The 24272-nt window shown below is 43.4% G+C and overlaps 1 protein-coding gene across 2 annotated transcripts in view; it reads right to left on the bottom strand.

Moving 5' to 3' along the window:
• The window catches only part of USP32 (ubiquitin specific peptidase 32), a 941828-nt gene that overhangs the window by 708853 nt on the left and 208703 nt on the right, over positions 1–24272 (bottom strand). For both annotated transcript variants that reach the window (XM_069226537.1, XM_069226538.1), the window contains exons 3-4: positions 8458–8563; positions 7535–7653 (exon numbers count right to left, since the gene is read on the bottom strand). In XM_069226537.1, the coding sequence (XP_069082638.1) occupies positions 7535–7653; positions 8458–8563 (225 nt within the window). The remainder of the gene's footprint in view (positions 1–7534; positions 7654–8457; positions 8564–24272) is intronic.

Here is a 24272-nt window from a genome sequence, read left to right as displayed (position 1 = left end):
TCCCAATTGTCCAAAACAACCCATCCACAAATGTATTCCTTTCTAGCATATACTCCAGTTTTCCCATCAACCATTAACACAGATCCTCACAGATGTATATTGTCCTGCAAAAACAGATCCACATATACTCAAATTTAAGGCAAAAAAGTGGCAGAAAAATGTGAAGTGCCAAACAGTGGTCACTCTTTGCGGTTGACCAGTACCTAGGTCCAATTTCAGGCTGACCACAATGGAGCACGGGTCAGACACACTAAGAGTTTGTCCCTGTCAAATATCTCACTTTCTGACTAAGTCTCGGAAATGGTAATCAAAACAGCCCAGCGGGGCAAGGTTGCAGGCAGCATACCCTTAAGTTCTTTCCAAGCCAGACAGCTGCTGGATGAGGTCCCATAGAAGCTGCTGGTTTTGATGGGAAAAGTGTGTGGAGGGAGAAATTAAAATTTCACTTCTGACTTATTCCTTGGCTGGTGTGGACACTTTTCACAGTTTCACTAAGTGAGTAAGGTCTTCTAACTAAGGGCCTCATTACGACATTGTCGGTCTGAGGACTGCCAATTCCATGGTGGCATTCGGAACGTCACACTCCAGGAGGTCCAACCACCACATTACAACTTTGGTGGATGTATCACCAGGGGACTGCTGTCCCTGCCAGGAACATGTTTCCCAACGGGCTGACAGGGGTTGGAGTTGTGTAAGCCACGGCGGCGCTGAGTTCAGTACTGCTGTGCTAATCGTATGTCCTGCCATGAAAGGCTGGCGGAAACCCAGTGCTGGGGGCCACAGGGTTGTAGGCAGTGCAGAGGCCCCCCTGCTAGCACCCTCAGAATGTGCACGGCCTGCTTTTCAGACAGTGTGCATTCCGAGAGTGCTGGTGTGCTACTGTATTGGCCTCGGAGGCAAGACCAATATCGTAACACTGTTCCCGCCTGTTTAACCGGTGGTAACATCTTAATACAATTTTCCTGTATTCTCTATACAGGTCTCAAACAGCACATCCAGTCCTCTTCTATTCTCCTACATGTTCAGAGAATGTTTGGATGAGCTATGAGTGAGGTGCAAGCTTTGTAAGTTTCACTAGTCAGAAGGTGGCTGTGAATCCAGGACACTCCTTAACCAATGAAAAAATGTTTCCCAGGGCAACCCTTCCCACTTTTGCAGCACATTATTGTTGCCTTAATATAGGCCATCCCACAGTGTACTAGTCTGAGGAAACTCCAACATGACAGAATCTACCTGCCACTGAAAGGGGATTGTGACCCTGCCAGGGGAGTGTTTAGGAAAATTAGCAACACCAAACTGGTTTTTGGACCAACTTCTTCTACTGGGCTGGTGCCACGCTAGCTACATAAGTTCTAAGGGAAAAAGGCTTCTCTTTTCTTGGTCTCTCTTTACACTTAACTAGGAAAGGGAAGGCCTTTCCCTTTCAAGTTACTGAAGTTCCTGGACTCTTCTATCTGTTCTTCGTGGATATGTCACACCCAGGTCTTCCTGTGAAAAGGCAACTGATGCTGCTCTGGGAGCAGCTGTTACACCTTATTAAATGGAAGCATTAGCATGGTCATCTGCCTGCAGGCCAATGCTAATTAGCCTGAGGTGGCTCAGGCAGGTATCGTGTAACTTTTAAAAGTAATTTCTCCCAAATATTTATTATAAATTAAACTACACAATTAAATTGTATGTTTAATAAAGATTTTAAAAAGTGTTTGAATTATTTCGGTAGACACAACCGAATATAGCAAAGGGTTATGATTTTATTCTGAATTCTAGTTTTTCTCATTAGACAGCAACAGCCCACCAAAGGTGAAAATAGCTTCTGAGGACTTATCACTGTAGGTACATGCCAACAATAAATTCTTGCATATACCACTTTTCACTATTAGGCACCCGATCTTGTGTACTAAAAAGTATACTTAGTTCTACTTGAGGCCTACTTAATATTAAAAAGTAATATTCTTTCCTGTCACAGTTAGGTTTATAAGTTTTAAGTCTAAGTCTTAAAACTGCAGCAGTCAGGCTACAAAGGAAGGCCTGAAGCCATGTGCCCTTTGTCTGAGTAGTGAATGACACGACCTTTGGTTCATACCACAGGTGACAAATTTTCCACGCCACTGGTGTATTTCCTGTAGCATATGCTATGGCCTTACTGGGAAGTTAAATAGATCAAGTAGGAATAGTCCATTTTACCAAATTTTGGTGGTCAGATAACATATGCTGGGGGTGAAAATCAATGCCCCAATGTGCAGAGTGCAAAAACCAGCAAAACCAGTCAGCAAAGACAAACGGGGATGGACTCGCAAAAAGAAGTACTTTTTCACAAACCCAGAAGTACAATATGAAATTACACACTTTGGCAAACTAATTGATCTATGGATGTTTACCCAAGCATCTAGAAACCATCAGAGCAAGAATAGAAAGCTGAAATTCTTTTCTAAAATAAAACCTAAGAAAGAGGACAACATTTGTTGTCATTTTTCCCACATGCCTCACCCACAAGCCATCTCATCATGGAGATGGCTTCTTGTGGCCTGGAGGAAGTGAGAACCTATGATGCCAAAACTGGAATCAGACGCTTTTTCCTATGACCTAATCACAGGGCCCTCCCAGGCTACACAGGAGAAACCTGAGAGATATTTAGGAATACGAAAACAGTGACCTATATGAAATCCAGTGGATTCATCCTAGAAGATAGCATTAATGTGAAAGATCCTGGTCTGCCCACTATGCGTCCTTTGCTGTAGATTGTCCATAAATATGAAAGATAAATTTCCCACTGTATAACGTATATAAAGATAAATGGCGGAGAAGAATACAGGAGGTGGATTGGATTTAAAGGGGAACTACCCAGTCAGCCCGAGTTTGGTCATGGGCGTGTACAACAGACTATTTCACTCTCCCAGAGGCAAATGTGGAACATTGTTTTAGAAGGGATGAAGGTAATAAAGTGGAGGGGGTCATCGAGGGAAACAACATAACCAGGCAGCCTTTCCCTACCACCGAAATAGTAATTCTAGTTTTATACCATATTTTCTGTTACATCAAATAGTTTCTTCTGATTTTGGGGTGCTCTCAACACTCTTCATTTGTTAAAGGAAACCAAATAAATATATTGACTTCTAACTGTTTTATTTACAACCAGCTACACTATTGTACAAAGTCTGAAAATAATGCAAAATAGGGAAGAAAGGAACATGTACCTTCATTATTTTCTCCTCCCCGTTCTTACAAGCATTAGGGAATCATAAAAATCAGTCAGTCATAAGAAAAGGTTTAGAGTGCAGCCAGTGCCAGCACCCTTCCCAGCATCAATGTCTAACTCCCCATCAGTAAGCTGCCTAGTGTGTTGTTCAGTCTACTTATTGAGTTCCACTACTCGCCCTGAACCTTACTTACGAAATGCACACTTTGCAAATTTGTTACTTCTTGTTCAATAAATCCAGTGCTTCACAAACTGTTTCCACACAGATCCTACATGTTTAGACCAAAATGCAGAGTTAAATCTGTGACTTGTGTTCAATGGATGGTTCAGCGGGTATTGTGAAGCAACAGAACAATAACTAAGGGTACTAACATTTCATCTCTCTGCTTGAATCCTGATCTACCTCCTTTCAACCAGTTGAAAACCAAACTCCTAAGAAAAATACAGACAGGAGAAATAGCATATGACTGAAAAGACTTCAGGAACATAGAACTTCCTGGCTAGAAAAAGTATCCTTTCTGGATAATACATCAAGTTAATCAAAGTTCAAAAAGAATTTATGAGGAGGGGCATTTTTGCATTCTTGAACTATCTTCAAGGAATACATGTCTCTGAAATGCCTTGGTGGTACATAAGCCTGATGGAAGGAATGTAAAACTTCCAAGGAGACTGAACTCTCCACATTTCTCAACATGTCCAAATGAGGAGATTATCCGCATGGCAAAAGCAGCTTTCCCCATCTTTTCCTTACGGGTAAATGCACTACAAGCATTACTCCACATAAATAAATCATGTCAGTTACGGTAAGGAGAAATGTAAAGTTTAAGCGAGGGCCATCTACTGAAATTCCAGAGACTGTGGTGTAATTGAGGAATTGAACGGAATGTACCTCAAAGCTTCAATTAGATAATACAACACAGAGGTGTATTCTCTGTTTGTAAGTATGAGCAAACTCAGGGCACAGAATATTATACAGTTTGGGGTAAAAAGACCTGAAAAATATAGGACACCAGGTCTGGAAGACCATCTGAAAATTTCTGCAGTTGTGTTCCCATTTGAGTGGAGACTGCTCAGCGCATCCACTTCTGGGGACACAATAGGTTTAATAGGGCCCAACCACTAATTAGTAGCGCTATCTGAAAAAAAGGAGGGATTTGATCAGGCCCCTTTCCAGCCTTGTTCAAATAAAACAGTGCAATTGTATTGTCCCTTAGGACTTAACATGTTTTCCATAGAGGAGGAAAAGAAATAACAGATAATACATTTGTCTATAGTTTCAGATCTGATGCTTAATGTTAGGAAATCTGCTTTCTTTATATAGCTTATAATACAGCATTGGAAATGGGAGGCTTTCAGAAGACAAGTGACAGACAACCAACTTATAAGGGTACAAATTAATTTGGATGTTCTAGTTAATCACAACAGGTCACAGATGGAGCCAAGTCTAGAGCTAGAAGTAGTTGCACAGTTTCTATGTAAATTCTTGTCAAGAGAATGTCACACATAAGAGAGACCAGTCTTTAACCACGCAACATCCAAGATCATCATAGTGTTGACTCAGATGTTGAAAGAGGGAAAGATCTGTTTCAGCATCTACTTTCTGTCCCGAGTCAAAAATGATACACCTTAATAAGTATCTTATCAGAGATTCAAAGATTTGGATTAAACAGGATTCTTTCTGGTTGAGCAAAACCCATTACTGTGTACTGCTACATGCAATCTGATGGTCTGCCGATGTATGAATCAGGAATAAGGATCTGAGAAACCAATCAGGGTACACATGCACTTCATTAAGACAAAAATGTGCACCCTTCAGTATTCATTCTATTTCTCACATGAACCATATTCAAACCGTGCACCAGAATTACCACATAAAAGAACTTCACAAAAGGAAGCAGACTAAGATGTTATTTGGAATTGATCCCATATCCCTGGTTTTCTTAGGAACAATTAAGTGCATTGAGTTGAAGCCTTGGCCTCTTTCCAACTCTTGAACTGATTATACTAAACCTAACTGGGCTAGTTGCATATAGAATGTATAAGGAATACAAGGCTTTATCTCAAGTGACGGTATAGAGTGGCAAGGAGTATTTAGAAAACAATAAAGAAAATACACCATATGGATGTAAAGCAGAAGACAAACTGTATGTAGTGAAAGCAAACGTGTGAGAGAAACAAGATTAGAATGAAGAGTGTAGAGAGTATGAAGTTGACTAGAAGAGTAACAAACACAGAGGAAGAGGTGCCCTTCAACTTATCTACAGGTTTGCGAGTAGAGAAATATGTAGAGAGATAAAAAATTATCAATCTTTACTTCAAGGTAACAGTCTAACTTGTGAAAAGATATACAAAATTGAGACAGGAAAATGAAGAGTCAGGTGGACGAGATAGCACAAGAAGGGAAAGAGAACCTTTGGGCATTCTGAAATATTTGTATGTGTTAAATGGTATTTCCGTCATCTGAAGCAAGCCTCCTCTAGGGAATATAGAAACTACATGCACTGCAATTTATTCTACACAAATCGGAGATGTCTGCTGTCATTTGCTGTGATCTATACATCATAAAAATGTAGATGATGACATTTATTTAATTGGCCACAAATCCTAAAAGGAAATGTTCTTGTGCCTTCGTGTTCTCTGCCAAAGGAAAAAACCTGCTCCAACCTAAACTTACATCAGCTTTTGTTTATAACCTGCATGATAAGTACTATTTGCTGGGAAAAGAGGCAAAAACAACAATATAACTTTCCACCCCTTCATTCTCAAGGGTCATTGGCAAACTTGTCATGTATATCCAATTTTCTGAATTATATCAATTGTAAGGGTTCAGCTCAGAGGAATTTTCATTGGTAATTTTCTGTTTGGAAGACTTTTCGTATACAATACAATACCAATATTTGAATCAACATTTTTTCAGCCCTGACCACTACTTCCAGAAATCACCATCTTTTTCCCCAAAATGTCAACCCTTCGTCTCATTGTATACATTGACAACTCTTTCCTTATTCTCCTATTTGCCATATTTATTGGTAAATGGTGACCTGGAGACTACTTCCACCACAACAGGACCCAACTTAACCTCACCCTTCTTCACACACCTGCCAAATTTCGCTCAATGTATCCCCCACTTGAACGTCTAGCGCTGTAACACAATGTTTGCCATCCCTTTTATGCTCCTTTGCAGCACCAGCTTTACTCCATAATGCATTTAATTACTGACATCTTTTGCAAGAATTATTTATTTCACTCTACAGCAACCCACGATGAAACAGCAAAGTGTTACTTATGTGTCCTCTTAAAGCATTAATGGGGCTCAATGCTGTTGCACAATGAGGTGTTGAATGATAAACCCATGCCATGAGATAAAGAGAAACCACTGGCTGCAGCCAAACAAATGCACCCTCAAACGTACTATGGCATGTCCTTATGGGTGATAAAGATTAAAGCTGTTGTGCATCACTGCACTTTTTTTTATAAGAAAACATTAAAAAACAAGAAAACATAAAAAAAACAAGAAACATTAATATTTTTAGTGTCAAACTGGACTTCATTGATCAATACAATGTCCTCGGGTAACATCTCATGTGAGAACACATCTGTGAAAAATTCAATACAGAGCTTCAGTATCAGGATTTCTAAAAAAAAAAAACGATCTGACTTCAATCAACAGGGAAAGTTCTGTAGACAAATCTTCAGGCTAACAGGATTTCATGGCAGCGATACTTAACATTTTGGCTGGAGGGTTTCTCTACAGACAAATTGAACACCAAGGTATGAATAGCAAGGACTAGGCTCAGTCCCGGTATCACACCAGCCTTCCGTTTGTCATAACACTATAGTTCAATCTCATGTGATGAACCTAAGATAGATTTGGCAAAGTAGGCCTCTAAACGGCCTATAATGAATACACTCTAATCCAGATCGCAAACTCTTGGGTACACCATGCTTTGGAAATTTGATTAAGGATGGGATTTTATGTTTAAAACAGTGATTTATGGAGCCCTAGTGATGATACTTGGAAAAGTGAACATCCGTCGCGCAAGAAATTCAATTTCCATAACATGTAAGATTCAGTTAAGCAAATGTTAATTGAAACGGTACAATAAAATATTCTTTCTTCAAACTGAAATGCAGAATACCCTCTCCTGCAAAATGTTATTGTTCAGTCTTGATCCTCAAATAAAAAAACAAAATGTACATCTGCAAAACCAGAGACAATGCACTGCAGACGAGTGGCAGCCATGTGTGCGTTCAGTCAGACAGTGAGAAGAAATTACCTCACTATTCACATTAGTAATATCTCTGAATTTTCTTGGTAGCATGCATTAAAGTACATACCTCAGAAAAACATTTCTTGAGAGAGATTGGTACTTCTCCATCAACAATGCACAGCATCCTCTCCATCTCCTCTCTGACAACATAGCTGCCAGATTCATTTGAGAAAAGGCTAAAAATATCTGGAAAAAAAAACACAAATTAATGATTACCCAAAATGTCAACATTGCCACTGAAGAACACATTTCGGTGATATTTCCAAATTACAGATTATTCCGTTCAACTGGCATTTCTATGCCTGCACACTAGAATAAAACTTATAAGAGAGTCATGCTTTCTTAAAGGTCAGGTGTGGCTCCAAAATATTTGGAAGAATTGGCACCTGAGGCAAAAAAGATAACAAGCATCTGCAATGAAATGGGTCTCGCATTTGCTTGAGTTAGAGGTATTAGCATTGTAAACCTCCTAACCAGACTTTTCTTGCCACATAAATTGAAAATGAAAAGTAATACAAAAGTCGGTCCTTGGCCTCCCCCGACACGAACGAATCTCACCACACCTCAAATCCCTACACTGGCTCCCCATAGACAAGAGAATCACATTCAAGATCCTCATCCACGCACACAAATCCCTCCACAACACCGGCCCAACCTACCTCAATGAAAGAGTAAATGTCCACACTCCCACACGCAACCTCCGATCAGCCGACCTCGCCCTAGCCCTAGCCACAGTCCCCCGCATCCTGCACACCACCACAGGAGGTAGGTCTTTCTCCTACCTCGCCCCCAAAACCTGGAACTCCCTCCCCACCGACCTTCGCAAAACCAAAGACCTACTAGTCTTCAGAAAAAAACCTCAGACTTGGCTGTTCGACCAGTGACCTTCCCTGGCCCTGGAATTTCATGAACAACAAAGGTGGCGTGCTTGGAGGCCATACAGAAAAAAGATGAACCAGCATTACCTCTGACACTGCTAACACAACTTACATTTGGCTTTTTCTTCATCTCGTCCTCTGGTAAGAAGCACGAGCCCCACAATTAGGTTATTAAAGTGCAGTCCCTTCAAGGTTCCACCAAATGAGCAGTAGATAACCTAGAAAAAATAAATACATGCATTATATTCAATCTGAAGGTAATGGGTTTCTCAGTTTTGCTATTTTCTGCTTAATGGTCATCATTTGCGATCTGAAATGCACAAACACACAGAGTACGAAAACATTATCTCTGATCAGTGCTGTTGCTAACGAAATAATGTTGAACCTGTTTATGAGAAACAATTTCAGCGCAATATACTAAAGTTGTGAACCAGCATTACAATAAATGCAAATTTATTATGTGATAACTAAGTAACCTATCACCAAAGATCATTATTTATTCACAAAAAGTAACACATCAACCAAGGAATAAGTTCTTATGAATACATTGTGAACTGTGTACTGAGTAAACTATTCTCTGTCCAGCTGTTCCAGAATACAATAACTGTGCAGAGAAATACCATTCTTAGGTGGCTCACCACTAAGAGCACATTGCCTACTCTAGCAATCAAGACTTAAGGCCCCAAGTGTCTCTTGATGAACCACCAAGCAAGTGGAGGCGCATCGGCTGCCTACGCGGCAGCCCACCAACAATACTCAAAGATTCCCACTTGCAGTACTCAAGATTTGTCTCTTAAAGTACTTCACTCGACATGGCAGAAGTATGTTTTGGAAAATTATGCCATGTTGCCTATGGCTCAGAGCTGCTTGACAGACTTGCTGTCATGCTTTTGTTTTCCAAGGCAAACCGCCAGAGCGCGGCATTCTTTTTGAAGAAAACAAATATATGCCCCTGCCGGGGGTCTTCTCCCAGCACCTGCGATACTGCTCTAGTCCCATTTCCTTCCCCTCACCCCCAGCTGGTATAAACATGGTGGGCACAGTGTCAAGTGACCTGCGTCTAAATAGGATGGGCCTTTTGGTGCCATGCCACAAAATGCCAGAGGTTACATAAAGCAGACAGTAAACTAGAACCATGGCTTCAAGTGGGCCGGGTGCTGGTGCTGAAACAGTTTCCTAACGGGCTCTCCATTATTGCCCTCACCCTCAAAGTGAAAAAAAATCTTAACTCTGCAGCATTACCATCCTCTACTGCCTCAGATCTAATTAAAGAGACTCGTTCCAGATATTTCGCAGTTTCATAATTTCAGAACTGAAGCATTTTCAATATAATATACAACAAAGACATTGCTGTACTTGTTTATGTTATGCAACTAGCAACCATTGACAAGGCCAATAGTCTACATAGACAATACGAAAAATAAAATTTGATACAACGCTGTACAATTGAGTGATAAGTTCTTATTCTCTTATAGTATTATACATAATTCATCTGCTCGATTTCTAAAGTACGTTCACTAGTTTTCTTCTGTAACTTTTTCCAGCTATGACAGATGTTTTAAAGCAATTAACGTTACATCTGCTGGACTCTTCCGGTTGTGGGGATAAAAAGGGCTTGCAGGTTCATCAAGAACCCTAGGTACCCAGAGCCAATAAATGAGCTGCACCTTGCAATGGGTTTTCATGGTATACCAGGTAAACAGCAATTTATTTGGTAAAGTATAAAGAGCGAAAAATAGGTGTCAAGGAAACCTTTGTATTTCCAAATGGGCACCAGATAAGGAGTTTAATAACAGTGGTTATTTGCACATCGCTGAATTTGGGGGGTCCCCATACTAGCATGCGAATTACAGGGCACTTCTCAAAATGACTTCTTTGTTACACACTGCCTTACATTTGGATGGCAAAACCAATTAGAAATAACACTTGTTCTTCTATTCTGTGTCACCCCAAGTCTCCCAATAAAAATGGTAACTCACTTGTATGGACAGGCTTAGTGCCCGTGATAGGAAACGCCCCAAAACGCGACATGAACACATCACATTTTTCCATTGAAAAATTATGTTTTTTGCAAAGTGCCTAGCTGTGGATTTTGGGCTGTAGCTCAGCCGGCACCTAGGGAAACCTACCAAATCTATACATTTATGGAAGGTAGACAACTAGGAATCCAGAATGGGGTGACTTTTGGGGCTCTCACCAGGTTCTGTCACTCAGAATCCTTTGCAAACCTCAAAATTTGGCTAAAAAACACATTAGCTGCACATTTTGATGATGGAAAGTTCTGGAATCTGAGGGAAGCCACAAACCTTTTTCCACCCAGCATTCCCCCAAGTCTCCCGAAAAGAATGGTACCTCACTTGTGTGGGTAGAACTAGTGCCCGTGTCAGGAATGGATCACACAACGGTCAATGTTAGTCATTGCATGAGGGCAACTGTTGACCCTGGATGGACGGTCCATTTTCAGACGGAGCTGACCACCTCATGTGTAATCCCGTCTAGTGGGGTTTCCTGGCTGTGGATCGCAGCACAGTATGTGACCTGCACCTATGGGGTTGATCACTTCCATTGCAACTATTTTGTTTACCTTTATAGTTACAATTGTGCACACATGCACTAGCATCACATGCTGATTTTTATAAAATCTATTCCTAGTGTGTATTTTTTAAGTGTCTATTCATGATAAAAGGAGATCTGTAAAACTGGTAACAAATAATGCTGTGTGTCCTTGTGGAAAGTGCAGGTGGTTTAATGGTTACAGTCCATGAGGTTTACTATCGCACGATGGTATCAAGCCTGTACCTTCACTATACTGATTAGAAACTCTCTCCTTGGCTGGATTTTGTATGAAAACTACAAAAAAAGTATCACTGCTGAACCACTGGCCTTTTGTGGTCTGGGTTACCTGTTGTGTCACACTGACAGCGTCTTAGGTAAAGGCTGGGTGGACTAATCTGTGACTGTTTCAACCTTGCAATAACAAGCACTTTCTAGCCTTTGTCTTGGAATGCCACTCAAACCTACTGGAATCTGTGACCTAAAAGTTATTCACACAACTGCATTTTTCAGTGAGATAAAGCTATCTTTTGCTGTGTACTACACCACTGGTTTATTGCTCGTCTGTGCTATGAGTACTGCAGTGGGGGTTGTGTTCTGTTGCAGTGCACTGTACAGTAGGGGTGTAGGTATGAGACACTGGGCAGTTCAATTTCATATGATGTGAATGGCCAGATGTAGCAAATGATATATTGAGGGAGATGTGCTTGAAAGAAGATACTGCCATGTGGGGAGGGCAGTACATCATACAAGGCAACATTTTATAACTGGAAAGATGGAGATTTTTAGAAAAAAGAAAAAGACTTCCCGGAACAGATTTTCCCCATTGACCACTACTGAAGTAGAGGCAGTTTCAACTGCGAGACAGCTAAAATAAAGCCATTTTTGGCTTAAAAAATTAGGCATTTCCCGCCAGAATCAGGTCAATTGGCATTTATGGAATGCGCACTCCAACTTCCACTCAAACAAGCATAAAGTGTGGCAATGATAAAGTCTAGCTCACTCAAAGAGGTTTTGAGAGCCCCCACCCCAACCACCTTTAGAAGGTTTTGAAAAATATGAGCAAAAACTGCATTTCTAGTGCATTTTCAGAGAAATATTAACTAACACAAACATAAGAATGATATAGTTCTCATACTTCTTACAGAGGTATTTACAATCACCTTCATAAAAAATGGTGCAGACGAAAGCCTACTAACACAAGCGATCGTTAAATAACTAAACATGGATATGGTTTTAGCAAAAGTGCAACAATCCATCTGAAATTAAAAACACCGTCTTCATTACATTCCAACATTGGGATCTGTAAAATGCACCTTGTAACAAAGATCTTAGGCACTATGCCGGTTAGGAAGAGAGGCAGCTTCAAGTTCAAAACAAGGTAAATAAACTCCTGTGCCTCACCCTGCCCCCGATACGTCCCTTTCACTTAATGGGAATGCAAGCTCATACTTCTGAGTCTGATACACCAGTATATAGAAAATTTCTGATTAGTAGTCTGACAGTGAGCATGAATAATGTGCAAGCATGCTCACACTGCCGAGACTAACATTCCTGTGTAAGGTGTCATTCTTAATATGCATGAAGTGGACTGACCTATGTCAAGGAGTAACACCTTATATATTATGAAAATTGACCTAGGCCTAGATATGAACCTTGCATATCACATGGCTTAAATTTCGATTAGGCACCACAAATACTCCATGCGCATGGATGCTCCGACAACTGAGTCTGACAATACAGTCAAGAGTAAATCTAAGATTACTACTGTGCTGTACTATCAAACTCAGTTGACTGCATTTACATGGACATGGGGTGGACCAGAATTGGCCATGAAGTAACCTCTCCTTACATAGCACATGCAAGTCTTCCAAGACTCCTGATTGCAGCAGTACAGGGGGACGTTCACATTTAAGATTATGTCAGTACTGCACTTTCAGAACTAGAACTGTCATTTGAGAATAAGCGTGCATGCTTATGATGCAGACTGGTCACTGTGTAGAAGCAACACCTCCAACAGCATATGCATGAATGGTCTGGAGTGTCAAACACAGAAGTCTGAGCATGCACACACTTGATGCGCCAGGTGTGTCACTTCTAAACCCACATAAGTCCGCATCATGATGTGGCTGGCAGTCCATTAGCCATTGACGTAACTGTGAGTCCAGCATGTGAGTGCAATCAAATGTAATCAGCAATGCAATACAATTCCTGAACTTGAACTACACTTCACCATCATACCAGCCCCTATTCTGGCCTGTTTAAAGTGGTGCAGGGGTGGGCGGTTTAGAGGAGAAGCAGGAAATCCAGAATACAATCCAAAAATATCAGATTCAATATCATATAAATGATCTCTTAATTTTTTTATCAAGTTGAGCCTCACTCTGTATCTTCACTCCCACTCTATAGTTATGCAGTGTCCTTTCTCAATCTGCCACCTAAGAGGTCACTTTAGAAACTAGAATATGCCATTTTGATGCTAGGACAATGGTCTCCCAGGTCTCCAACACAAAGAAAGGCCCATGGATAAACTTATTTTTACAGATCTTTTTTTCTGGAATTGTAGCTCCACTGGTCTGGGCCTGTGACAAAAATGGGGATGGTGGCAGGGCCAAGTAGCAGGTATTGAGGGTGCAAAAGGGACTATGTGTGTCACGGATGTTGAATGTGAATGCATCCTAAAATGCAAGAGAAATAGGGAGGGCGATAGGCACTGAGCTGGAGAAGGAATGGAAGTGTCACAGGCATGTGGATGTTGGTAGCTATGGGGAGTGTGATAGGGACTGAGTGTGATAGAGATGGCAGGGGTTCTGAAAGTGTGACACAAAAGAAGGTTACCAAAGACTGAGTAGGGCTGAGAGTGCTAAAAGTTATAGAAAAGTGGTGGAGATTGTAGGGTGATGAGGGGCTGTAAGCGTGACAGGATCTTGGAATGCGACGAGATAGGAACTGTGTGACTGTAAGTGTGAGAGAAAGGGATAGAGGCAATAATGGTGAGGCTGGCCAGGTCTCGGAGTGTAGGAGGTTGGGGAGGGTTAAAAGGCTTGGGATGGTGGTAGTGCCTGGGAGTAACAGTGTAGGACAGGAACAGGGAGATTATCAAGGGCAGGACTGTGGCAGAGAAAGCTATTAACAAAGAGAGAAAGAGTGGCAGGGACTATAAGTGTGAGTGGAACTGAAATGGTGATCAGAAGGGTGACAACGACTAAGATGCTGACATGGATGTAAGATGTGTCAATCATACAGACTGTGACAGGGACTGGGAGGGTGACCGATTGTAAGGGTGACAGGGATGTGTGTGTATGTGACAGACGTTGGGATCATAACAGAGATTGGGATGGTGACAGGGAGTAATAAAGTGACAGATTCAAATAAATAATGCACGGTCACTCACCCCATCCATACTATGGGTTCCAGCAGTTGCCAAATTTTTTGCTATCTCTTAGAAAAAGAAACCCAGGCTCTCCATGTGGCAACAGCCAGATTCTCCGTTCATGGCACATACATCCCCCTGCCATCACTAAGTGCCCAGCCAACATCTTGGCCTCAACTCCCTCATGACCCACCCAACACTACTTTCCTTACCCTAATCACTACCCAGTACCCACACGTGTTATCCCTTCCTCATTAATTGCCCGCCCACTAGCCAGTGCCACCGCACCTTAGTCGCAACACCTACCACCAACTTCATCACTATCCACCTGCTCTAACACATCCCTATCCCACTTCCAACATTAGTTGTGGTATGTTGGCAGGGGTAGCAGTTAGGCAGGTAATCACTAACCCACACTTCAGCACCACACCTCAGCCACTACCTCTGCAACTACACACTTGATCCCACCTTCGAAACTATACACCTGCCACTACTCACTTATTCCTATCCCATCGACTCACCTGTAGCTACTAACCTATTTCCATCCCTTTGCCTCACCTATCACTCCGGCGCTGCCTGTCACAGCCCTATCACATGTCAGTCACAAACTATCTTCCCCCCACCTCAGTCACCACCCACTTGCCTCTCGACATCTACTCACCACCTCATCCATCACAACTCAAATAACTGCCAGACCCCAGTCTCCACCTCAGCTACTGACTACCAGGTGCTTGCCTCTTCCTCAATCAATACCTAACTGCTTTCATACCCACTGCTGCAATGCTCACCACATGCCCGATCCCACGCAGCCGCTACACACCTGTCCTCCACCAATGCAAAAAAAGTACCTTTACCCATAGCTTTTGCTGAATTGAAATACAAATCCCAGCCATGCAGGCGCCAGAGCCGTTTTGCACCAAGAAAAATGTTTAACTCTTTTCTACATAATTCATCAGACACACTTCCTCCTCAGTCCTCAAATCTCACGTCAGCACTCTGAAGACCCCTCACTCCAGAATCCATTCAGCCCCGCTAAGATTTCTGGACACCCATGATAACCCCTCTGCAGGATACTGTAGGAGGCTGGCCTGGCTTGTAGTGGGTACCAGAGGTACTTACACCTTGTGCCAGGTCCAGTTATCCCTTATTAGTGTAGAAGAGGTGTTTCTAGCAGCTTAGGCTGATAGAAGGTAGCTATGGCAAAGCCGCTTAGGCTGAACTAGAAGACATGTAAAGCTCCTACTATACCACTGGTGTCATATGCACAATATCACAAGAAAACACAATACACAGATATACTAAAAATAAAGGTACTTTATTTTTATGACAATGTGCCAAAAGTATCTCAGTGAGTACCCTCAGTATGAGAATGAGAAATATACACAAGATATATGTACACAAACCAAAATTATGCAGATAATAGAAAAAGGAAGTAATGCAAGCAATGTAAAGTTACAGTAGATTGCAATAGGAGCACATAGGTATAGGGGCAACACAAACCATATGCTCCAAAAGTGGAATGCGAACCACAAATGGACCCCAAACCTATGTGAGGTTGTACAGGGTCGCTGGGACTGTAAGAAAACAGTGAGGGTTAGAAAAATAGCCCACCCCAAGACCCTGAAAGGTAGGTGTAAAGTGCACCTACTACCCCCAGAGAGCACAGAAGTCGTGAAAGGGGGATTCTGCAGGAAGAACAAACACCAGCAATGCAACAACAGTGGATTTCCGGACCTGAGTACCTGTAAGACAAGGGGACCAAGTCCAAGAGTCGCAACAGTGTCGAGAGTGGGCAGGAGCCCAAGAAATGCCAGCTGAGGGTGCAAGGAAGCTGCCACCTGTTGGAAGAAGCTTGGTGTTCTGCAAGAACGAAGAGGACTAGGGACTTCCCCTTTGGAGGATGGATGTCCCACGTCGTGAAGAAGCTTGCAGAGGTGTTCCAACGCAGAAAGACCGCAAACAAGCCTTGTTAGTTGCAAGGGTCGCGGTTAGGGTTTTTGGATGCTGCTGTGGCCCAGGAGGGACCAGGATGTCGCCACTTGGATGAGGAGACAGAGGGGGCGCCCAGCAAGTCAGGGAGCCCTCACAGAAGCAGGCAGCACCCGCAGAAGTACCTGAACAGGCACTTAGGAGAAAAGTGAACCGGAGTCCACCCGAAGTCACAAAAGGGAGTCCCACGACGCCGGAGGACAACTCAGAAGGTTGTGCACTGCAGGTTAGAGTGTCGGGGACCCCGGCTTGGCTGTGCACGAAGGAAATCCTGGAAGAGTGCACAGGAGCCGGTGCAGCTGCAAATCACGCGGTACCCAGCAATGCAGTCTAGCGTGGGGAGGCAAGGACTTACCTCCACCAAACTTGGACTGAAGAGTCACTGGACTGTGGTAGTCACTTGGACAGAGTTGCTGAGTTCCAGGGACCACGCTCGTCGTGCTGAGAGGGGACCCAGAGGACCGGTGATGCAGTCTTTTGTTGCCTTCGGTTGCAGGGGGAAGATTCCGTCGACCCACGGGAGATTTCTTCAGAGCTCCTGGTGCAGAAAGGAGGCATGCACCACCTGGAAAACGTCGAGAAAGCCGGCAGGATGAAACGATACAAGGCTGCTAGTAGTCGTCTTGCTACTTTGTTGCGGTTTTGCAGGCGTCCTGAGCAGTCAGCGGTCGATCCTTTGGCAGAAGGTGAAGAGGGAGATGCAGAGGAACTCTGGTGAGCTCTTGCATTCGTTATCTGGTGAGATCCCCAAAGCAGAGACCCTAAATAGCCAGAAAAGGAGGTTTGGCTACCTAGGAAGGAGGATTGGCTACCAAGAGAGGTAAGAGCCTATCAGAAGGAGCCTCTGACGTCACCTGCTGGCACTGGCCACTCAGAGCAGTCCAGTGTGCCACAAACACCTCTGTTTCCAAGATGGCAGAGGTCTGGGACACACTGGAGGAGCTCTGGGCACCTCCCCTGGGAGGTGCAGGTCAGGGGAGTGGTCACTCCCCTTTCCTTTGTCCAGTTTCGCGCCAGAGCAGGGCTGGGGGATCCCTGAACCGGTGTAGACTGGCTTATGCAGAGATGGGCACCATATGTGCCCATCAAAGCATTTCCAGAGGCTGGGGGAGGCTACTCCTCCCCAGCCTTCACACCTACTTCCAAAGGGAGAGGGTGTTACACCCTCTCTCAGAGGAAGTCCTTTGTTCTGCCTTCCTGGGCCAGGGCTGCCTGGACCCCAGTAGGGCAGAAACCTGTCTGAGGGGTTGACAGCAGCAGCAGTGGAGACCCCGGAAAGGCAGTTTTGCAGTACCCGGGTTCTGTGCTAGAGATGCACCCCAGAATGGCATTGGGGTGACAATTCCATGATCTTAGACATGTTACATGGCCATGTTCGGAGTTACCATTGTGACGCTGTACATAGGTAGTGACCTATGTACAGTGCACGCGTGAAATGTGTCCCCGCACTCACAAAGTCTGGGGAATTTGCCCTGAACGATGTGGGGGCACCTTGGCTAGTGCCAGGGTGCCCTCACACTAACTAACTTTGCACCCAACCTTCACCAGGTGAAGGTTAGACATATAGGTGACTTATAAGTTACTTAAAAGCAGTGGTAAATGGCTGTGAAATAACGTGGACGTTATTTCACTCAGGCTGCACTGCCAGGCCTGTGTAAGAATTGTCAGAGCTCCCTATGGGTGGCAAAAGTAATGCTGCAGCCCATAGGGATCTCCTGGAACCCCAATACCCTGGGTACCTAAGTACCACATACTAGGGAATTATATGGGTGTATCAGTATGCCAATGTGAATTGGTAAATGTAGTCACTAGCCTGTTAGTGAAAAATTTGGAAAGCAGAGAGAGCATAACCACTGAGGTTCTGGTTAGCAGAGCCTCAGTGAGACAGTTAGGCATCACACAGGGAACACATACAGGGCACATACTTATGACTGCCTGGCAGGGTCCCAGTGACACATAGACTAAAACAACATATATACAGTGAAATATAGGGGTAACATGCCAGGCAAGATGGTACTTTCCTACAATACTCTGTGCTCATTATAAGCTGAATGAAAGATTATCTATCAAAACCGTGCTCTGATGGCTTCTCTTCAACTGCTCAAGGGTCCCAGAACCACTGCACCTGCTTCCCTCTAGCCCTATACCACCCCTCTGATGCCCCACCTCGGCTTACACATCATGATCCTGCCCAAGGTAAAGAAAGAAGACAAAAATAAATAAATACAGTAGATTATATTAAAACTGATACAATCTCTTTTTGAAAATTCTCACCTGCACACTAGCCCTGGCTCCATAGGAGCACCAGGAAACTGCTGAATGAATAAGCAAGCCAGGATTGGCCTTGCCCCCATAGCCGCACCCACTAGGCTGTGCCACTGACAGACATGCAAGGGAGAATCTAGATATGTACTGCAGTGGTGTATGTGGGCTACGTCATAAAAAAAATTAGAAACCGAAGTTTAGGCACCAAGCATGAATGCAGTAAAAAAAAAAACTGGCCTAGAACGTCACTGATACATCTGCTGCTAGGCTGATATGCCTCACCATGCTACTACGCTGTGCAGGTGACCGCGGACAACGTGCTTGTGCCCGCCAGCCCCATCCGGAGACACTGTTCGAGCGATGATTTTTTTGCCCTGGGAAACTGCAAGCGGAGAGAGCTGGTGAGCCAGGTGCAACAGAACATTCATCCTGGAAGAGAAAGCCTCGAAGACAGTTGCCAGGCTAGTGTGGGGCAACTGTGCCGGCCCCCGCGGGGAGCTGCGAGGTGCACAGCGTACGGTGTGAGATGGCTGTGCTCAGGGAGGATTGGGGGCTGAGGCGGTGGAGGTTGAAGTGTGCATGGTCATTGACCTGCAGGCATAAAGAAGTGGGAAGAGATATTGTTGAACCCATTCAGAGGCTCGAAAGGCCCTGAGGCCAAAAGAGGCAGTACAAGGAAGTTGGGTGGAGGCGGCGGCGTTCTGGCAGCTTCTTGGTGGGGCATCGGCTCAGTCAAGCAGAGGTAAGTACTCTGGAGTGATTTGTTATAATTAAGGTGCCTAAGGAAAGCAATTATTGGAAGCAATTGTATAGACATGAGGGCACAGAGACCTTAGAGTAAATGTCTAAGCTAGGTATCAAGGGGAGATGGCACCTGGGAGAGGGAAGCTACGGAAAAGGCCCATTACCAACACACAGACTCTGTATTGGTATTAGAAGTCAGGTCATTGGAGGATCCGGAAGAACCAGAAAGTCGTGATAGAGAAGGTGAAGGAAAGCCTATAGGCAGAAGGGGACCAACCCAATATGGTAGCGTTCCAAGGAATGAGTCTGGGGGGTGGGGGAGGCGTCAGTGAGTAAATCGATAAAAGAGTTCATAGGTAACCACTTCAAATGAAAGATACCTCAACCTCTAGTTGAGTTGGGACTTATGGGAGAAGAACTACCAAGGGACTCTGGTAGCCGATCATTGGATTTAAGTTTACCGATATTAAGCATGATGGAATCATTGAGCAAGAACGAACTGAATATTGAACCAAGACTGTCCTCGTCACCAAGACTCTTTTCGCTTTTTAGAGTGGAGGCAATATGAAGAAAGGAGTGGGGATGTAGAGGCAGGGTCTGGTCGGGAGGATCATCTTGGCTGTGGGGGGGAGCCAGTGTCATCCTCAGCATCTCTGCTGGACATTATGTTGATGTTACAGAAGACTTTGCAAGGGTTACTAGAGGTTTCAGTAATGAGTCACAATATTTTGAAAGTGCAGAAGGATTAGTTCTAGGTAATTGCTAGGGGAACTGAAGCAGATAAAGGCTCTCATGCTGACCATGGTTAGACCTGTGGAAGGGGAGAAACAAGAACCCGAAGTACCATACAAAGAGGAGGTAGGAGCACACAGTGTGTACGTGTCAAGGTAACCTATGCTTGTGAAAAGGCTAGGGGAATCTACTTGTTATAGGCGGTACATACCAAGACCTAGAAGAGTAAAATCTGTGAAGGGCAAGAGAATTAATACTAGGAATTCTAAGGTGTCCACTCAAGGGGGCAGAAGAAACTCCCTAACACATTATCATGAAATCAAACCATTCAAAAGGCCATTATGGAAACGGGAAGGATCAGTGGTCAAAAAGGGGATAGAAAGAGAACTCAGGGGGTTTGTGAAGGAAGGAACCCTCAGGCCCTAAGTAGAGAAAAAATGAAGTCTGAGAAGCATGTAAAGACCAGGAAGGATATGCAAAATCAGAGGGTACTGAAAGGGGGAAGGTTGGGAAAGGAAAGGAAGGGTAGTGTGAGTAAGGGCCGCGAGGTTTGGTATTCACAGCTATAAGGAATGGAGTCGGTAGCAACCTATGGCTGTATTTTGAACCTGCCCAAAAGGAGAAAAAAGGGAAACAAACAAGGAAGTTAGTCCCCCCTCAATCGATCTAAGTTATTGGTTATTGTTTGCCTTCTCCAAATGTCCTGGTCTGAAAGATATAGGAACCAAGGACCTTAGACAGGTAGGCTTTACTAAAAATAGTAAGGGGAAGGAAGTGACTGAAGTCCTGTTGTATTCAGGGTTAGTTAAGTTGCTACTTGTAAAGGCCGAAAGTGAGGTATTGAAGGAAAGGATAAGTTTTGTTCAGAGAACTGAATTGTTGGAGCACGATGGTCAGAACAAAGCATTCCTTAGATGCCATGCAGGGCTTGGCTCACGACAAATTAGGGTATGGGCAGGGGGTATAGAGATATGGATAGCTTGGAAATAACTGCGCAGACCCAAGGTACAGCCGTGCCTGGGGTGAGTCATGAGAATAGGTATGCAGCCTTATCTTTCCCAAGTTATGAGGAGGAGGGTTGGTTGAGTGAGACTGATTAGGACTCTGGGTTGTTACACAGTCTAGGGGAAACAGTAAGATTTGAACAGGTGATTAAGATGCATGAGATCGTGTGTATGCAGGAAACCTGGCAGTGACACGGAACCCAGAGGTTTGATGGTTTTGCTCAGTTAAATAGGATTGTTAAGAAAACCCATCAGAAGCGACCCTCTGGGGGACTAATAATTTTGGTCTCCACAAAAATCACTAAGAAGGATGTTCCAATAGTATTGACATGTAAATGGCTGATGGCATGTAGAGTGAGCCTGCAGGACTGAGTCACAGGATTTGACTCCATGATAATTGTTAATGTATTTGTACAGGACATTTGTGGCGTAGAATATAGACTTGAATTGGGAAGATTCAAGGATGAGATAGATGTATTGTGTGGTAGGTTCGATCAAGATATACTCATTATCGCAAGGGAATTTAACTACAAGTCAAACCCCGGTAGAATAGATCCATGGCACAAAGAAATAGTATTGGTATATAATATCAATTCTACTAGCCTCCCGGTTACAAGATGTGAGGCACAGGAGGAAGAACTTAAATTCCTGGCCTCAAAGGCCCTATTTTGCATCAATGGTCAGATGAAGTGAGACCGGCCTGCTAATCGAACATTTTATGTATACGGGGCAGCCTTGCCCAATTGATTATATTTTTGATAAACTTTGATAAAATGGATTGGTTTTGTGTAGTGGAAGAAGGAGGAAGCGATCACTACAAGTAGTTGCTTGTTTAAAGGTGGTCTTGAAAGGTAAAAAAGGGCAAGAGGATCACGTTCAGAACTCCTGAGGGAAAAGAAGCCCTTGGTTTAATGAGAAATGGTGGCAACTAACGGCCCTAGTAAGAAAACGAGACAAAAGCCTCAGATTGAGGTTTAATAACGAGAGTTATAATAGCCTTCAAGAATTGAAGAAAGTATAGAAAGATGGGGTTCGTAATCAGAAGAGGTTATATAAGAAGTGCTGGGAATATTTATTGGAGGCAATACATAGTAAAAACTTAAAAATGTTTTGGAAACTGGTGCAGGATTGATCTGGAAAATCACAGTGGGGTATGAAGTGTGTGGTGAAAAAAGATATCTGGGCTCAACACCTAAAAGAAATTTATAGTGCTGGGTTAGAGCAGGTGGCAGGGCCAATCACCCTGTGGGTGGGGGAAGATGAGGTTACTAGATCCCCATTCTTGGTAAAAAAATATTAAACACACTATACTGGAATTGGTATTGACTCGAGCAGCCGTCCGGATAATCTTCCGGCTGCTATGCTATGATAAAGACCCGATCTGAATGGTGGGCAAATTTTTTCTGCTAAATGTTCAACAATATATTGGATTTAGGCCAGTTTCCTGTAAGTTGGAGAGGTGCAATTGTTAGGGCCATCTATAAAAGGGGGACTGTAAAGGACCCAAAGAATTATAGGCTGATTAACCTGTTGGATGTTGGGGCAAAAACTGTTTTCGAAAATTGTAATGGGAAGTCTTAAGGATTGGGCTGTTACAGAGGGCAACTCAACCATAGATCACTGTTTTGCCTTATGGTCCATCGCTCTGAAGTCGATAAAGCAAGGGGGAAGGTTGTTTTGCTGTTTCGTGGACTTCCGTACTGGTGGATCGTAAGTGCCTTTGGGAAACCTTGACTAAGCAGAATATACCAAAGAGCCTGTTGCTGTTAATTCAGGAATTGCATATGCTAATTTTGGCCCAAGTTATTTTAGTTGAGGATGAGACCCTAACCCAGAAAATCCCAATTAGTAATGGGTTATATATCAGGAATGTGTATTAGCCCCTCTTTTGTTTTCCCTGTTCATCATTGATTTGCCCGCTGCAAAGGTTGTGGAAAGGGGTGTAAGCCCCGAAATGGATGGGCATCATATGGCATGCCTTTTGTATGCCAATGATTTAGTGATATTTGGCCAAACAGCGGTAGGCTTACAAAGAAAGCTGGACGCATTCGCAGATTATTGCAAAGCAAAAAGGTTAGGGGTGAATTGGAAGAAGACAAAAGTGTTGCGTATTGGGAGTAAAGTCACTAGATTTAGTCGGTAATTGGGGGGGGGAGGAGGGAGGGGGGTGCACAAAGCTGGATCAGGTGAACGAATACAAGTACTTGTGGGTTTGGTTCACACCATCCTTGAGGTGGGATGTACATAGTGAAGCAGCAAAAATAAAAGCTCTCGCCTCAGTAAGCGGTCTGAAAAAAATTAACAAGGACTACAGTGAGATATCCCATAGGCCAATACTAAAAGCCTACGCGGCCATGATACCCTCACAAAATTTGAACAGTGCTGAGTTATTGTGTGTGAGTGGGAAAAGTAATTGGGACAGGGAGGAGGGGAAATGTATGAAAAATATTATGTCCCTACCAGTATCAGCAATGATTCAGGCTATGAGATTGGAAACGGGAATGGTGTCTTCGGTGGTATTGGCTCAAGGAGCTCTAATTAGGTTTTGGAATCGGCTGAAGGCGGGAGAAGAGCAAAAGGTTGCATTATGGTGAAAGTATGAGGTCGTCAAAAGTGAAATGAAATGGGCTAAGTGTGTAAGGGAAAGGTTGGTGGATATTTGTAGTAGTATGACGGTAAAACTTGGCTTGGAGAATCTTAATTTGGAGGTTTCAAAGAAGGATATCAAAATACATGGCAAGGCACTGTCTAGAGAATATGATCTGAAATATTTAGGGGTAAAAGTTCAGTCTAGTTTATGTTAAATTCATGGGGAAGTGAAGACTGGCTCCGTTATTTGGATTTCCTTTCTAATCGCAGGATAAGATATGAATTATTAAGAGCAAGAATTGGAATTAATCCTGGTTACTGTTCAATGGAGATAAAATCGATTTTGATGGATGCTGCTGGCAATTGCACTTGTGGCCTGGGAACTAAATGCGATATTTTGCACATTTTAAAGGATTGTTGGTCAGTCCTGCTTCCACGGAGAACATGTTTATGTCCAATATTCACAGAATATGGAATTAGACATCGAGCACAAGTGGTTTGTACTCTTGACGGAGATGCGATTCCTGGATATTGCATGTGCGCCATTGGCAGGTTTTGGTTGCTGTAAAAAAAAAAAAAAATGAAGGTGCGTCCGAATAGTGATTATTATCATTGCAATGTGGTTATTTTAGGAGGATTTGTGTACTGTATGTTGGGGGAAGCTAGATGCAAAGGGTG

The sequence above is a fragment of the Pleurodeles waltl genome, chromosome 3_2, assembly GCF_031143425.1.
Source record: "Pleurodeles waltl isolate 20211129_DDA chromosome 3_2, aPleWal1.hap1.20221129, whole genome shotgun sequence".
Lineage (NCBI taxonomy): Eukaryota > Metazoa > Chordata > Amphibia > Caudata > Salamandridae > Pleurodeles > Pleurodeles waltl.
This window is presented reverse-complemented; position numbering and strand designations above follow the sequence as displayed.